An 18986-nucleotide genomic window follows, 5' to 3' on the forward strand; every position below is an offset into this window, starting at 1 on the left:
TATATATATATATGTGTGTGTGTGTGTGTGTGTGTGTGTGTGTGTGTGTGTGTGTGTGTGTGTGTGTGTGTGTGTGTGTGTATAAATGAACAATCTATAAGAAAACCTTGTTACATAGGTATTTGACCTAGGCTATATTTGGCTACCTATTTCTCTCTATAACATATCACACACATATGGTTTAAGCAATATAAAAATATTCTATAAAAGACTGAAAACTATACCATTTTGGTTCCTTTATAACCAGGCCTATTCGCTCTCTCGAGGTTTTTGTCAATACTACAACCATTGATTTAGACTGACTAAGTTCATTAATAATTCAAACTGTATATTATATATATAGGATTTCACGATACCTCTGGAGGATGCGATAAGAAAGACAAGAACGATGAATCCCAGATTTAACAATGTCTGTAGAATCCCCATACAGAGTCCTTCATCTGTTTCAGCCGGCGGGGTTCTTTTCCGTCGTACTTTTCTGTTCTGTGGTTGCAGGAATATCATGTCGCTGCTTCCAATGTAAACAACGTCAAAGGGAAATCACTCTATTGTCGTCAATTTAAACAGGCTACTGTTTTGGTTGAATGCGTCTGATCTTTGAAGGGTGAACAAAAGATTTATTGATTTAAATATCGTGCACGACTATCCAGGTCGAGCCTCTCAAGTTTCTTTCGTCGATTTAATTGTCTGCATACCTTATGTCCATAATACCTTCCAAAATGTTCTTGATTTACTGAGAGAGAGAGAGAGGGGGGGGGGGAGAAACATCAGTCTCATAATTTATTTCCCAATTAAAATCCGATCTTTTCCAATCGCTCTGATACTCTACGCTAGAAAACGTTCCTGTGTAATGTATCGGAGCGATCAGAAATGATCCGGTGTTAAATATCCTTCACACAATTTTTCCGAAGATTTTATTAGTCTACATTTACATGCAACTATTCAGTGAAAGTCGGTGTTTAACACTCCATAATATGGAGTAGGACTTTCCTGGTAGCCGGATGTCCTTCGAAAAAATGTAGCAGCCCAGATCCTCACCCCGTATAACAGACACCAAGACTGATTAAACCCCGAAAAATACACAACCGATTGAAGTTCAGACAGAATTGAATGGAGATTACTGTCCCGAGATTCGGTGTAGACGTCAGTCAAATTATATAACATAGCCGAAAATTGGGTTGGGCAAACTTAATCACCACAAAATGCGGATGCTTAAATAGTAAATATTGTACTCTTGTACTTTGAAGAATATTTTCACACATGCTACATGTTTGATCCACACAACCATGTTATGTGACAATGGCAATTTATCATACATGTATGCCATTCTTGTAGAATAGGGTTTTCTTCCTTAAACTCCAGTGTTCTTGAATATGATATAAAAATACATGTACTTCTAAGAATTTCCCCTTGGGATGAGACATGCCTGTTGTTATAACACACCTAGGTCCCACTCACCCCAAAATACTTCGCGATATGTTTGCTTGAAATCTGCCTAGTGGCTCTTGAAAACAAGTTGACGTCGACAGCCCAATTTTGATCAGAAAATCTCACGTGACTGTCAACTCAAGGGAACCAAGGGTTTTATGGGGAGGGGGAGGGGATGGGGCTGTAAACTAGAGCAGGTTCTCTCTTGCAGAAAACGAACTCTGGAGTGAAATTTCAGTGGGTCCATAGGAGAATTCTGGTCTATAGCTAGTTTTTCATGGGAAAATATTGCTCCAGTGCACGTTTTCCGGGGTGGCTGGGAGGGTGATTTTTAGGAGGAAACCCCTACTCTATACAACCGGTATAAATGCAGTACCATTGTCACACAACATGGCTGTGTAGACCAAACACCATGTTTGATTGACGATATATCACATGGTTTTTCTAAAGACAACAGGAATTCTTGTAATTGGATGAAACTTTTCTTTAATGACAACAACGTAAACAACACAAGGTGACTAAATCAACATTAAAACAACGAATACTAATTAACAAGTCTTAAGAGACACTAATTAACACGTCTTAAGAATGAGTACCACTATCAATACTAGACTTCTTTCTCATCATCAAGCACTAGAAATGGGATTTCTTATGCCGTCATTTCAATGTGTGTAAAAAGTAGTATACAATGCTTCTCTAGTTTGAAACATTAAACAAGAAAGTGTTACATGTACTATAGAACGTCATGTAAAAAAAAAAGACCTGGCACACACATCAAACATTACGATTTAGATATCGTAAAGCTATCATTTTTGTGCACAAATAAATCTTATACGAGTCAAAAATGTAAATGTAAAGCATGACGTAAAAACAGAAGATTTGGCACACACATCGAGCATAACGATTTAGATATCGTAAAACTGTCATTATTGTGCACAAATCTTAAACGAGTTAAAAATGTAAATGTAAAGCATGACGTAAAAACAGAAGATTTGGCACACACATCGAGCATAACGATTTAGATATCGTAAAACTGTCATTATTGTGCACAAATAAATCTTAAACGAGTTAAAAATGTAAATGTAAAGCATGACGTAAAAACAGAAGATTTGGCACACACATCGAGCATAACGATTTAGATATCGTGAAGCTGTCATTATTGTGCACAAATAAATCTTTAACGAGTCAAAAATGTAAATGTAAAGCATGACGTAAAAACAGAAGATTTGGCACACACATCGAGCATAACGATTTAGATATCGTGAAGCTGTCATTATTGTGCACAAATAAATCTTAAACGAGTAAAAAAAAATGTAAATGTTGCAGCGTGCAGATGTAAAAACAAAAAGAAAGATCCGGCGCACACATCGAGCATAACGATTTAGATATCGTGAAGCCGTCATTTAAGTGCACACAAACACATCTTTAAAACAGTCAAAATTGTAAATGTTGAATCATGATAAAAAGACCCGGCGCACACATCGAGCATTACGATTTAGATATCGTGAAGCTGTCATTTAGGTGCACATACAAATCTTGGGTATCACAGTCAATCAACATAAACACATAGTAATCAAAACAATCAATAAATGCGCACGCATTGTTTGCTCTGTCGTGTCGTGATATAAGGCATGTACGGCAGCAGTGATTACACCTCTCGTTATCAATAAAGATAACCACCCTTGAAATTTGCTTAATTACGTGTACTATTTATCGCCAACTCTACGTACTTGAAATTGACATACTCCCAGTGAAAAAATAATTCCCTCTATCCTTGTTTACGGACACTTGATACAAACAAAAATATGGATGCATGTGTTGATATATTTCATTTGGTTGTAATAAGTATAAATATAAAATTCCTAAATAAAAAAAAAACGAAAACATGGGACGTACATTTACTATGATGTAAAAAAAATTTGAAATATATTTTCCCTCCCTATATAACTCTACATTTTTTTTTTTTTGGACTTCATTATAAAACCATGGGAATGAATTACATTTTATACGGTAAATTATATCTATATTACTTATAAAACCATCAATTTCGTTTTCATAATTTTTTCACCAAGTTTGTTTGTAGCAAGTGTCGTTGAAACAAAAATTGAAAATTCGTCCAACTACTGTAAATAGCAAGTATCTTAATTTTGTTGACCTAAAGATGTGATCTCTGCACGTTTTACAGGAAATGTTTATAGATATAAATATATATATAAAGTCGACGTCTTGGTACATGTACGGATGACATGTACGGTGTGTACTCTCTTTTACTCAGATTTAAGTGTCGGTTTCCCGCGTCCTCCGTATACTTCCTCCCCGTAAACCCTGTTCTCTTTCCTCAGGGTGTCGTGGAACCAGTCAAAAAAGTACGTGTTAAAACCGAAGTTCACGTGAAAGTGCCTGCCCAAAAAAAAAAAAAATCCCCATTAGATTATTACATATATAATGTTAAATGTGTGCAGTGCAGAAATGTGAACTCTGACAGTAGTAGTACATCTAAATGTTTGTTATTTATTTATATTATAATCAAGTACTACTTAAACTGTACATACCCCCCCCCCCCCCCCCCCAGCCCTTAATTGATGAATAAACATATTTCTTATATCCATTTGTGACGTGTAAGATAGACAACACATTCAGGTTGGGAACGTAATGTTATATTGATATTTACTTGTGATGGTTGTCGTGGAAACGCGAGTGTGGCTGCCATGGCCATATTGCTTCCATGTTAATGCCGGAATGATCGCAAAGTCCATAGTAATAAGAGTAGAGCAACACGAACAGGAAAGGAACTGAAAGAGTACATTAAATATACATTAATTCATTTCTTGACAAACTGTCCGCTCTACATGTAAAATGTTACAAAAACGCAAGCTTAAACCACTTCACAATGATGCCATGTCAATTTGTCAGTTGGATTTCACTAATTTCATCTTGATGACATAAAAATATTTGTTCGAATTTAAACATTCTGTTAAAGAAGTTTACGAAACTGGGATGATGCACATCTATTCAGACTGACGCAAACATTTCAGGTGGTATTTTTCACTTACAGGCATGGATCGGAACGAGGAAGGGCGTGGCGGCGAGGTAACCTTGATACATGAGAAACTCCGCGGGGTGCATGGCTACCGCGCTCCACGCGGTGGGCTGGTGGTAGCGGTGGTGCATCTTGTGGATATTTCTATACAGCCAGGGGTTGTGGAACAGTCGGTGGAGATAGTACGCCATAGTCTCATTGTAAACAAAGAACGCCACTAGAGAGAAAATGAAGTACCCCCAGCCTCGCTCTGATACATTGTAATACATTTTGGAGGACCCTGAAATTGACGGATCAGTTCATAAACAAAGCCAGACAACTTCAAATTGGAACTTAGTAATCTTTTTATAAGTACACTAGTGTAACTTGTGGAACTGACAGCGGAATTCGTTGTACAGGCATACCTCCATTCATTATAAAACAAGCGATGACCCCGGAGGCTACCGAGCCTATCATCATGTTCAAGGACCCCAGCAGAATTTCATGCCTTTCATTCTCCGGCGTCAGAAACTTGTCTGGTTGACACTTCCACTCCTTAGCCTGAAGAGATGAAGCATACATGTGAATATTATAGTAAACCTTTTTAAAACTACAGTCATCACGATCAGTGGCGGATTTAGAGGGGCGGGGCTCCCTTCTTTCGCCACAAATTTATAAGGCATTTACTGGCATATTCAGGTTTCGCACCCAAAATGGCCGAGTATTTTGACTGATATTTGACTTTCACAAGCGCCCCCCCCCCCCCTTCTGAAATTCTGGATCCGCCACTGGTCATGAACATTGTGTTGAGGTGTGTTAAGAATAGACACTAGAAAAGGAATTATAACCGAATCCGAGTTCATACCAGGTGTTGTCTGTTGACATAATAGTAGTAGTGCCAACCAAACGCCAGCCCATAGTACATAATGAAAGATGTGGAAACCGCCAGCAGCACAAACCAGTGGATGTTCTGGAGTTTGAGAGACTCTAACAGAGTTGGTGAGGGGCCGGTTACATTGTGAACACTGCCACCGGACACCTGAATACCTTGTCCTGCCAGCAGGTTCTGTAGCTGGTCCCGGAACATGTATACTATGACCAAAACCCATTCACCTGAAATTTGAGAAAATGTTTTGTAGAGGAATCCTTGTGCTGTTTTTCAGATATAGAAATTGCACTGGTTTCCTGACCATTTATAGAACTTTCCAAGTAATATCTACTAATAAATATAATGACGCAGTCTTAACGAAAAACCTTTTTGAGCACTGGCCATCTGTGCCTCTGTGTCGTGACTGTTCACTAATTCACTGACCCAATCTAACACAAAGTATTACAGTTTTGAAAAGTACTTTGAAGGAAGAGTTCAATAGCACATAAAGTCATCTGACCCGCACTAATAGGGTTCTAGTCAAAATTAGTACATGGATGTAACATGTGTGATAAAACCAAGTGTGTTTACTATCGATTCTAATTCAACCATCACTTCTTTCACCATATGGTATTAATACTGTACAATTTTAACACAAAGTCAGTGATGATGAAAAGCACATGTCTGATTGTCTTGTATATATGTGATATTTTTAGAGGCCCCACCCCATCTTTCACAGCACTTGGTCTCCGGGCCAGTTGCTAATTTCAAAGACTGAATTGGCAACACTCACAATAAGTCGAAGCCCTGTTCATTAAACTATACGTACACTAATATTAGAAAACTCTAATGTAAACAGACTTTACAATTTTAACATTTACATTGAATTCATATGTATATTCAATCCATTGAAATGGCCTTTGTAATTATTTTTCAAAATATTTACGTTTTGTATTACTATATATACATGTACTAATACTAATTGATCGCGCGCTCTCCGTTTTAATAAACTTGCATTCCATTTAAACCTGCAAGTTATTTAAAATCGATAGAATTAAATAGCCATTCTTATCTCCCCTTATCTGCCTTCCTGGATGAATACCTGTGTTTAGAATGCCCAACAAATAAGAAAACACCTAATGAATTAAATATGATACATTCTAAAATGAATTTAAATAATCATTATCGGTGCACGTGCTTGTAAAATTCTGCAAATAATTAAAATACTTCATGATATTCAGAACCAAAAATATACGAATATTATACAATTTTTCCCGAAAATAATATTAGATACAAACCTCTAGTAGCGGTTGCCAAAAAGAAAATAATGACCATGAAAACAAACTTGGAGATGGAGTCTTGTAGCTTTTCTCCTATTAGCCCCATCTTTGTCGCCTGCTGAGCAGCCTTTTTTCCGATCTCGATAAATAAATCTTTTTTCACTTAATCCTCTCTGAAATTATTAAGCAATATATTCCTCAGCTCATAATACCCTTTATAGCACCCAGTGGGTCGAAAACTGGGTCCGGAGTTACTGATAATCTTCGTTCATAGTACGAGCACCGGAGAGAAAGGTTTTAGTTATTGGGGCTAAATAGGGGGTAATTCTCTTTTCTCAAGGAGAAAAGAAAAAGATTTTACAGTGAATGTCTTTAGTTTTTGCATAATTTTACATTAAAAATTGTTTATAATCTAAAAATGAACCCACAATATTACAGATTAAAAATACTGAATGATTTACGGAAAAGAAAATTAATATTTTATAGGCCTACTATAAATTATCGTAGGCCCCGGTATATCGGCTGAGGGGGGTCCGACAGTCGGAAATAATCTAGTAGGAGAGTTTTGAGTTCGGCTTATTGTATCTCGCTCTCCTATTATACAAGATGAGGCCAACGTTTGAATATCTTGGAGGTTTATTTGGGGAGGGGGGTGAATTTGAAAACTAATCATTAGGCCTATAAATCTAATGGGTTTTAAATCAGAAATATAATTTTCTGATATTGGAATATTTGATATAAACTAAAAATGAATTTCCTGATTTTAAAAAATTACCGAAGTGGTTTTTAACATTTCAGTAAAATCATTTTTGATATGATGAATGCTTTTAAAATCCCTAAAAATATACAATGTATAAGGAGTTTTCAAATAAAAATCTCTCTAAACCTCTCTCTCTCTCTCTCTCTCTCTCTCTCTCTCTCTCTCTCTCTCTCTCTCCAAAAGTTGAAGAAAAGGGATTAAGAAATTCGAGGAGGTTTTGCCATTTGATTGTCAATCCATTTCTCATATTGAAAATATTACTTAAAATTTTGAATATTTGATACGACATATAGGCCTAATTAACGCCCCATTCACCATTATCTAGACCCGAAACGTTGATTTACTGTGCGGAAAGCGCTGGGAAGTATATCAGAAAATTAATATGAACAGATACATGTGGGGATTTTTCTTGTGTTCATTCTGAAAATTGTTCTTGATATTAAAAAAAAATAGAATTTCCGATTTTAGAAATGTTTGATATGAAAGAATCCAACAAAACTTTAATAAGAAAGTGAATTATCTATTTATAGTGACATGTATATATACGCTATGTACACAGGCAGTTTAAAAATAAATTTTTATCAAACATCCGCGCGGCCCATCGGCCCTACAATATATTTCACTTTAAACACAAAACTTAATCTAGTACACAAACAGTTTAAAGATATGTCAAACACCAGACCCATCGGGCCTGTATGGCAACACAAAACTTAATTAATTAAATACAGTACATAACGAAAACAGAGGGGGTGGGGGCATAACGTTAAGAAATAAAGAGGAAAAATACATAAAAACATGCACACTAGATATACATACGTGTTGTAAGTATAGATCAACAGCGTCTTTTATGGGATATTGGGAGTGTGTCTATGTATATATTTGATCTGATTAGAGCCATTGGGTTAGCAGGGAAAACCAGGATGAATTGATAATATCTTTGATGAGCTATATGTGATATCGTAACTATAAAGGAAAAGGAAACTACTGTGTAAGGATGGTTCTAGGAAAACTCGTAAAAAATGACGTAAAACTAGACCGTATTGGAATGATGAATTATCTACCTTATGGGGGAATGCGGGCCAAAGAAAAATCTTTCCTAAAGGCTAAAAACAGAAATATCTAGCGAAAAGCAAAAGAAGAATTTCTTTCTGCTGAAAATATTTTTGACCGTCGTCCGCGATATTTCGAGCGGAAATACAGGTATGACCTTGCAATCTTAAAACATTGAAAATATCTCAACCAGTGACCCTCGGCGATTCTGAGAGGAACTGAAGAAATTGAGTCCAAGTAAAAAAAAACAAAAAACAACCAAATACCGGTATTTTTATGGAGTGTTACAAAGCTGACGGAGGTTTAACATGTACTTAAATCCTGGGAAGCCGAATTTTCTAAACTTTACACTATAGCAATGACAATGATTTCGATACTGCATGATTTAAAGTATAAACAACAAATGTAAGGTGACGCGAGAAATCTTTTATTTATTACAAACAGAATATTGAATGATGACATTACTCATTATCTATAGATATTACAGAAATTGGGGGTATGTTACACGATTAAATACTGCAGTCACCCGGAGAGAGGGATTAATAATCTAACACTAACAGCTTTCCCAAAACTATAAGAACATATATCTCATTTAAAAATGAAATATATTCTTGAACCCTATGTTCAAAGCAATAGAGATCAACCTTCCCTCATTCGCCCTATTTGTGTTGAACTGGTCACATCTGAAATGAGCTAAACTTGACCGAACTGGTGCTTTCTGTGTGATGCCGAGTGTCAAGGACGGAAAACACTTTCTTTTGGATTGTTCTATATATATAAAAACCTGAGGGGGGGGGGCACTTCTATATATTATAGTTTATTCACCAATCAAGGGCCCTCGGGGGGGGCATGTACATGTTAACAGGCAATTAATTATAACAATGAAAATAAATAACAATCATTTAGAAGTACTACCGGTAATACTGACAGAGTTCACACTTCTGCACTGCACATATCTATAATTATATATGAAATACTGATTACAGACAAGATTTGAATTAACAACATGATAAATAAAATAACCCAACTGCTTCACACATCAGTTTCTGGGACAGCAGATAATGATAGCAGTGTTGTGTGAATACATGTACATATAAAATTGTAATTAAATCGGTATAATTATATTTTAGTAAGAACAGTATGCAAGTATAAAACACATGTACATGTAGGATCCAGTTGTTCTGAATGTTTTATGTTAATGCAGGGAGATAATAGAATAGAATAATTATATAAATGAAAACAATTGTACAAAGTGTTAAAGAAGGCGTGAATTGTTTACTTGATTACAGGGGACACCAAGGGACAGTGCCTGCTAACAGTCTGGTAGTAAATCTATTGTACCAGACTGTTGGTCTAGCTTGTACTCCCAGTAACCAAGACAGCTTACAAGTGTAAAGCAAAGGAAATGTGTACAAAGCAAAGACATGTACTTGTAGTATCACATTCCACTGTTCAAAATCGTCTTACTGAATACAGCATGCAAGTATATTACATATGTACATGCAGGATCCAGTTCTGAACGTTTTATGTCTAAAGCAGGAAGGTTAGAATACTTATATAAAAGAGAATAATAGGATTATATGAGAGAATAAAAACACAATATGTTGACCTGATTACAGGGGGCACCAAGGGACAGAGCCTGTTAACAGTCTGGTAGTAAATTTATTGTACCAGACTGTTGATCTTGTACTCCCAGTAACCAAGACAGCTTACATGTGTAAAGCAAAGGAAATGTGTACAATGCAAAGACATGTATACTTGCAGTATCACATTACATTGTTCAAAATCTTCCTACTGAATACAGCATGCAAGTATATTACATATGTACACGTAGGATCCAGTTGTGTTGAATGTTTTATGTCTAAAGCAGGAAGGTTAGAATACTTATATAAAAGAGAATAGCGTTATATGAGAGAATTAAAAAAAAAAACCCAAAAAAAACCCACACGATATGTTGACCTGATTACAGGGAGCACCAAGGGACAGTGCCTGTTAACAATCTGGTAATAAATTGTTGTACCAGACTGTTGGTCTTGTACTCCCAGTAGCCAAGACAGCCTACAGGTGTAAAATATGATGAAGAAAGAAAATGTGCATAATGCAATGAAATGTAACATTTGTAGTATTATATCCCACTGTTTAAAATCATCTTACTAATTTGGATGAGGATATTTTCATCTTCATTGGTCATTAGCCAGATAAAATTTTGATCACTGTCCATCTTACAAAATTCTTACATGATTTGTCTATCATTTGGACTACATGAGAATAAAAAATGTTTTTCGTCATCCACTGAATTGGTGTTGCATCTTAGACAAAATCTCTCGTGTCGAGGGATGTTTTGGTAACGTCCCCTTTCAATGTTTAGTCTATGAGCTGATATACGGAAACGTGTTAGACTTCTCCTTTGCTCAAAATTTTTAATTGATCTCAAATAATTCTCAAATCCAAAGTTTTGTTTAAAAGTAGAAAACCAACGTAGTTTTTTATCTGAATTCAATGTAAGGTGTGAATGCCATTCTTTGATGTAATGTTTGAATAAACAATCTTTAAGAGCCTTTTTGAACTGGTATGTCCCTTTAAAGGGCAAATCTTTAATCCCATTAATATTAGTTTATAGAACCAAACCATGATGAATTGTTTTGTTCAAAAAGTAATTTTGATTCTCGATATGCATCAAACAATAGTGGAAATGACTGACCAAGATTTTCAAGTCTGTACAAGTAACTTAACATACTTTTTAATATGTCAAAGTGAAGGGGGAACTTTCCCAATTCCGACAGTACGGCAAAGTGTGTTGCAGATTTATGTACACCAAGTATTGATTTGCAAAATTTGAGATGTAGTTTATCACAAAGTTGGTTTGAGTAAATTTTGTCTATGGTACCACCTAAGTTAGTAGATTTCCGAAGAATATAATAATACTGGATTGATGGTATGGTCTAATATATGAGAAATGGTTTTAATATCAAGGTTTAGTGAAATGAAGTCTTTTTTTTTTAGTTTGAATAATGCTTTCAGGGCTTTATGATATAGTTCTTTCGGAGCAAGGGAGAATGAACCAGATGAACAAAATGAAACCCCAAGGTATTTGTAGTTGGATACACATTCTAGTTCAATACCAGCCAAATAGAATTTAGTTTTCAAGAGTCTGCCTGCCTTGTTAAAAATTAGGATCTTAGTTTTTGAGAAATTAATACTCAGACACCAATCATTACAATGCCGCTGCAAAATGTTTAGTTTTTGTTGTAAACCATTAGCTGAGGAGGAAAGTAGAATTATGTCATCAGCATATACATTAAACAATTAAATGTTCGAGAATTTAAGACCATAGGATATGGGGATGAATTGAGATCATTAATAAATACTTTAAACAGATTTGGACTTAAATTGTCCCCCTGTTTGACACCTACTTTTATTGGGAGAAAATCGGTGATACCATTACTTAAACGGACACAGGACTTGTTTGAAGAGTACATGCTTTTAATAACCTGATAAAAATTTGTTCCAACTCCCAATTTTAAGAGTTTAATTTAATTCCTGAATGAATGATGGTGTCAAATGCTTTATGAAAGTCATTAAAGCAGGCGTACACTCTTCCATCCTTGGTCTTACAATATTTATCTATAATAGTCTTGAGAATAAACATGTGGTCAGAAGTTCTTGCTTTTTGGGTGAAACCTATCTGACATTCATTGATTATACGATGTTTAGTAAGGAATTTGTCTAAGCGAATGTCAAGTATTTTATTGAATAATTTCCCCAACTGCATTTGTAACCGTTATGCCTCTATAATTATTTGGATCGTTAATGCCATTACTTTTATGGACAAGAGTAATGTAACCTGAAGACCATCGTTTAGGATAATGACCGAAAGTAAGACAACTGTTGAAAATATTGTAAAAGCATGGCAAGAGATGGGTCTGACCGTATTTAATCATGTAGTTTGAAATCTTGTCTTGACCTGGAGCTTTCCCTACTTTTATTTTTGAAATAGCATTTGATACTTCTGAAATGGATATACGTTTGTCCAAGTCATTAAAACATTTTTCTTTTTCTAACTCATTTAGAATATTATCTAGCTGTGCCAGACGGTGGTTGAAATTTGGTTTTGTTTTGTTCAGGTCATGAAAATGGGAGACCCATGTTGTTGGGGCAATTACATCTGCATTGTTGTTGTTTTTCTACTCTCTGAAGTTTCTCAACCAATTTCCAGTAAGATTTTGGATCTTCATCATGTAAAGTTTCTAACCGTCTTAATAGAGATTGTTTAAATTCTCGACATTTGAACTTTCTCATTTTGGTATATTCCCTATATAATTTGTAGTAGTGGTTTTTCACTATTGGATCTTTCAGAAATTTTGAGTATATTTTACCATAATTAAGCAGATTTCTCCGCATGGATTTAAGTCTACATCGAACCATTTGTGCATTTTTTTATTTCTCTTATTGTGTTTAATTTAGATTTTCGAGAGATTTGTCTGCTGCTTTAATAATCATATTTGATAATTCTGTGGAGGCATTGTCAAAGAGTTCGTGAGAGTCAAGATTTTTACAAGTTGAGAGATTTTGTAATCTCTCTTGAATGTTTGTAGAATTAAGGGCTGCCTGAAAAAGAACAGGTGATTCATCTGACCATATGTAGATTGGTGAAATTGGATGTGTATTAGTATCCTTAGTATTATCAGACTTAAAAGAGAATCTAGCGGACAGTGACCATTGTAAAAGGCAATGACAATCAGACAACGTAGGTAAAAATCAGAAATACTGAAATACAATATTTGATTAAAAATATTTTCTGATTCCAAAACATAGTCTACTGTGCTACAGCCATTTGGTGTAAAACAAGTGTACTTGCCAAACATATCACCAAAAGTACGACCATTCAGTATTCTCAGTTGATTCGCAATGCACATATCTAATAAGTCTTTGCTCCTATTATCTAACTTAGAATCCATATTGTGAGGATTTGTAATTTCATTGTCTATAGTATATGATGAATGGAGAGGGAGAAACTCATTATCATCGTTTGCAATAAAGTCTGGATCTGTTGAAACTCTCTATATATGTTTAACACAGAACAGTTTATCAGTAACGAACATTTGTTTGTTAAATTGGTCAATGACTCTCCTTCACAAACAGCCACATTTATTAGTTGAAGCCTGTATATGAAGAAAAACATATCTCCATAAGTATAAATGCAATTAAATGTCAATCAAAAATATAATTTACATCAATTTACTGTCCTTACTGAGAGATTCCATTATATGCATTGATATTTCTAATATGTAAAGTGACGTATTTAGGTCCAATAGGCCGTGTGCAAATCAATATGTATATATGTATGATTCATTTGTATGTGTGAGTTTGTAATGATGCACACGTCACTATGATAAACAAGTTGGCCCACAGGCCTTATCGGTCACCTGAATATTAGTTAAAAGTATCACTAGTGTCAAGGGCTATGACATCCTGTCCTGCTAAATTCTAATATTTAGCAACAGAATAAAACAAGCTGTGTTCTTTTAAAAACTAATGCCCTCAAAAGTGCATACACTGATGAAAGACTTTACTTAATGCAATATATGTAACATTAGCACGATGTGACTAATTTGGACCTAGAGTCAAAAGCCTAACGTTGCAAAATTCATAATTTTGGTGCATCCTTTCCTGTTTTTCCTAATTATGCAATTAGTTTTTATATACCGTAACATCAAATATAAAGAATTTTGCCAAATGATAAAAACAATAATCACTATAATGATTTTGGCCCCACCCTGGAACCAAAATCGTTACCCCCTGGGATCATGGAAATTTACAATTTTGTTAACGGTGGACTATGGCGTGTAAAACGTTGCACTATTATACTAATCTTGTTATTCATATTCGAAAACTTGTCATTCATATTCGATCATTTTATCATTCATATTCAAAAACGTGTTATTCTTATTCAAAAACATGTCATTCTTATTCAATAAATTGTTATTCATATTCTAAACTTTTCATTCATATTCAAAAACATGTGATTCATATTCGATAATCTTATCATTCATATTCGACAATCATGTCATTCATATTCTATAATTTTGTTATTCATATTCAAAAGCGTGTAATTCATATTCGATAATCATGTCATTCTTATTCGAATATGAATAACAACTTTTCGAATATGAATGATATGCTTTAGAATATAAATTACAAGTTTTCGAATATGAATAACGAGATTAGTATAATAGTGCAACGTTTTACACGCCATAGTGGACATACTCCTTCTAAATATCTATTTAGTTTCAATTTAGTATCAATAGCATTAAAGAAGGTATTATTTAAATGTTTATCACATGTATACATACTATGTAATACTAACTTTTGGCCCCACTCTGGGGTTCAGAACTTCTACCAGGGGGATCATAAAATTTACATTATTTTTAGAGGCCTTCTTACTCTACATCACGATGCATTTAGTTTTTCTTACACGTGTCCGATTGTAGAGAGGATTTTTGAGAATTCATGAATATTTGGCAGCTTTTGTCCCGCCCCTTAAGCCCCACGGATGCAGGATTCCTGAAATTGCCCCCCCCCCATCCTCCAAGTCCCCAGGGGAGCAGGAGTCCTGAAATTTGCAATCTATGTCCCCCTTGTCCCAACTATGTTTCATAGCAAATTTGAAAGGAGTTGAAATGATAGTTATCAAAAAGTTTAAAAATGTTCAATTGTGAACGCAGAACGGACGACAACCAATTGCACTAGGTTACTTGGGTTTACTCGGGTGACTTAATTATGTATGTATATATATATATATATATATATATATATATATATATATATAATTAAGTCACACACACACACACACACACACACACACACACACACACACACACACACACATATATATATATATATATATATATATATATATATATATATATATAATTAAGTCACCCGAGTAAACACAAAACAACAACACACAAAATCAAAATTCTAACGCAAGCGGATTCATTTAAAAAAATTCCCAGGCGTTACATAATGTAACGCCTGAGGATTTTTAAATCAAAGCTTTTGCGCTATAATTTTAACTTTGTGAGAGTGTTGTTGTTGTTGTTTTCTTTATATGTGATATATGCATAATTAAATTCTGATTTTTGAAAATAAATGACTGGCTACGCATAAACGAAGACTACAAATGCAGAACACACAACCCGACAATGATTACAAAACAAATGCAACCTGGCGAGGATAATTTAAAATTAGCATGCACAGTGCATCCATATCTGACCATACTTACATCTGGTTAAATCCAGTGTTTTCAGAACGTTTCTATCGATATGCGGAGTACAAGGAACAGTGCAATAAAATTCAATTTCGTCTATCCTCTACATTGTTTTCGGACATTGTCATTTTTCAGCAGGTTCACCGGGATATCTACCAGTCTCTATTGGGCTGGTAAAATTCAACATTACACATTTGTTAAAATTGTTGGTAAAATTCCAAATCTAAATTGTACCAAAACTGAACGTAAATATTTATCCAGTACTACATAATTTTCCCTACCAAAAGTTGTTATAAAAGAAACATATCCGGTAAGTACGTAATTTGAGAATATTGCCCCAAAGGTTTTTAATAAAAATAGATGTATATTTTTTATTGAACCATGTTTACATCTATCATTACCACTGACTCAAAATGATAGTCCAACTTTAAATAATGAAATATTTCTTTCAAATCACTGCACCAATTGTTGCTACATCTATTGTCATCAAATTCAAATACCTGGTACATTTCTTGTAATTACCTGGTACATTTCTTGTAATTACCTGGTACATTTCTTGTAATTACCTGGTACATTTCTTGTAATTCGATCATTGTCAAAGGGCACAGCTCTATTCCAATATCGGATAATATTAACTGGGTACATTCATATCCATCCAGTGTCTCCGTAAACAGCCTATGTAGGTGCAAAACGGTATACCCCAATAAAATACCGAATAGCTCCGTTTTGAATGTTATCTATTGATTGGGATTTGTTGAAACCCCAGACACGAGATGCATAGTACACTTGACAGGTATTACACAGGAGTAAAATAGTTCTTATAAGCGCTAAACCTGAAGTCTTTATCACTATGAATTGTGGATATAAGTTTCCTAAGTAAGAGCACGTCCCCCTGATTTAGCAAGATTCTTCGCATTTTTCATCCGTATAAGTAAACATTTATATACACCAATTGAGTTATCGCTCTTTTCTTTCCTGTAACTATCTGAGAACTGTAGCTGTCCAAACTTGCAGTCTTTGTCATCTGCGCGCAATAATCGAATTGATGATATTTTGAAATAATTGAAGATATCTTCAATCATTTGAGTTGGGTTTTTTTTTTTTTCAATTTGGCTCAACCTGTCTAAAACTAACATGTCTGACACAGTGGTTTACCTATAACATATACCTTTTAAATGCATTTGACCTTGCTGTGAAAAAGAAATTGTAGGGTTTTTGTATACTATAAATTTCTGCACAAGCTTTAACATCCTATTTTATAAGTCAAGACAATGTTAATTTCTAGTGAAGGAATGATATCAATACACGAAGAGTCAATCTTTCCTGTGTGTGGAATAAACAGGTGAAGCCACACAGCAAATTACATCTCCCCATTTTGATCAAATGCATCAATTCCTGTTCAAAATATCTTTGAAATCCAAAATGTGTGTCTACAGTTTGTACATGTATATATGGTGATAGTAGGATTTTCAATCAAAGTCGATCATGAAATCATCCTCACCATGCATCAGAACTTCTTGGAATCTTCAAATATTACCTTTTAGTTTTTAGACAACTGATTAAAACATCTTTTTACTCGAGTCATTAACTAACACGGTGAGGGTATTGACTACATAGGAAAATCCCGAACCTCCATATTACGCAAAAGCTAAGCATCAGCTCTGATATCGTTGGACAGACAAATTCCGAATGATTTAAAGATGACTCGCTCTTATTTTTTTAATGGTGCAAGGTGGAGACCGGAAGAAAAGAACATATATATTTTTGAACTATGGCATAAAAGATATGTGTGCATTAAGCTCGGATCTCAAAAAATGCATACAATGTGAATTTGACATTAGTAACATTAACATTTTGCTCATGTTCAAGTTCTCATGCAAATTGAACAGTTCAATTAATATTCAACTTCACTCGTTATCGATATTTTGTGGCTTCGGTCGGTGTAGAAGTGGGTATATAGGTAAGGACAGTCTCGAACAAAATGGCTGGCTACACGGCAGTAGAAGCATCCAGCACGGTCCAGTTGGAACCGTAAGTTGGTCTGTCCATTTGTCAAATCAAACTGCCTTCTTATTTCATATTTGACGCAGCTGGATCCAGAGTTGCTATTCGAATAGCAAAAGCCACGAAAAAGGTCATACATCGATGAGAACGATTCCTGGCAACTAAACAGTAGAACGAAGTTTAGGAGCACCAGGCCGCGGATCTGTGTGACTTCCGGTTCATGCTTAAGGAAGGATGAGACACCAGAGCAGTTTAATATGGACGAAAAGTGGAGGATATGAAAACTTTCACATTTAAAGTAGGTTTAGGCATGAAAAGAATTAACTTTGTGGGGAGAAAAGATTTAGAAACATGTGAGGTGTCCTTTAAGACAGTGAGCAGTGGCACTTTATTTAGTTAAACTATGCAGATTTAGTAGAAAGTTAAAGAAATACCGCTTCAGTGCAAAGTATTCAAAGTTTACTTGAATTTCCTCTGTTTTTCTGTTGGTATTTTCTAACTTTTAACTTACAAAACACATCTTCATATGAATACATAAAATTTGTTGGAATGCAAGAAGTAATCATATTATATAATATTCATGATTGTTTGCAAACTATATACATGTAGTGGCAGCAAATTAAAAGTTACTGCAATGGTAATTTACAGAGAATGCAGATTAAACCACAAAATGTATTTCAAATCAGGACCCCATTGTGAGTAGCTGTGGGGTTTGCTAGGCATCGTTGTGAGTCGCTGTGCGGCTCTCTATCCACCATGTGATGCCCGTGCGGGTTCCTAGCCACCACGTGACGCTCGCTATGGCTGCACACTGCTTGTCGCCGCTGTCCTCTCACCTTCAGCGTCTGGGACGATCTCCAAACTGACAGTGTCTGAACACTGAGACACCGCATACACATGGGAATAACCATGCTATTCAGCTCCTCTTCTGTCTTCCTGTGTCTTGGTTGTCTTTGAGCGTCCTTGACAACAACTGTACACATTCATAGGCGTAGCTTGGGTTCGAATATTACCGAGGCAGGGGGTCTGAAGCTATCGACATTTTAACAACGTAAAAGGTGGGTTTTGTTGTTGTTTTTTTTTACCGAGGCAGCTGCCTCGGTTGCCTCAATGGAAGCTACGCCACTGACATTTCGTATGCTAATCCTAATCTGTTAAGTTTGTACATTTTTTGATAATATAGAACATATTAGCCTATATAATACGCCATTAAAACAACTTACAATGTCCCAGGTGATACAATTATTCTAGAAAAATAAAAACCAGGCTTGAAGATTTTTCGTGAAAGCAAGCTTCAAACACCTATC

At 35.2% G+C, this 18986-nt stretch overlaps 2 protein-coding genes across 2 annotated transcripts in view; both read right to left on the reverse strand.

Annotated features, from left to right (window-relative positions):
- LOC125646239 (uncharacterized) overlaps positions 1-604 on the reverse strand; it is an 11159-nt gene extending 10555 nt beyond the window's left edge. The window contains exon 1 of the mRNA XM_048872443.2: positions 357-604. Coding sequence (XP_048728400.2) covers positions 357-504 — 148 coding nt within the window. The 5' untranslated portion in view covers positions 505-604. The remainder of the gene's footprint in view (positions 1-356) is intronic.
- Positions 605-1897: 1293 nt separating this feature from the next.
- On the reverse strand, positions 1898-9143 carry LOC125646238 (uncharacterized). Its single transcript, XM_048872441.2, has 7 exons — positions 8172-9143; positions 6614-6768; positions 5313-5560; positions 4873-5008; positions 4482-4748; positions 4100-4220; positions 1898-3828 (listed from the first exon to the last, which is right to left on the reverse strand). Exons 2-7 carry the CDS (start codon positions 6699-6701, stop codon positions 3696-3698), a joined length of 993 nt encoding a protein of 330 aa, XP_048728398.2. The 5' UTR covers positions 6702-6768; positions 8172-9143; the 3' UTR covers positions 1898-3695.
- Positions 9144-18986: the final 9843 nt, after the last annotated feature.

This window comes from Ostrea edulis, chromosome 6, assembly GCF_947568905.1.
Source record: "Ostrea edulis chromosome 6, xbOstEdul1.1, whole genome shotgun sequence".
Lineage (NCBI taxonomy): Eukaryota > Metazoa > Mollusca > Bivalvia > Ostreida > Ostreidae > Ostrea > Ostrea edulis.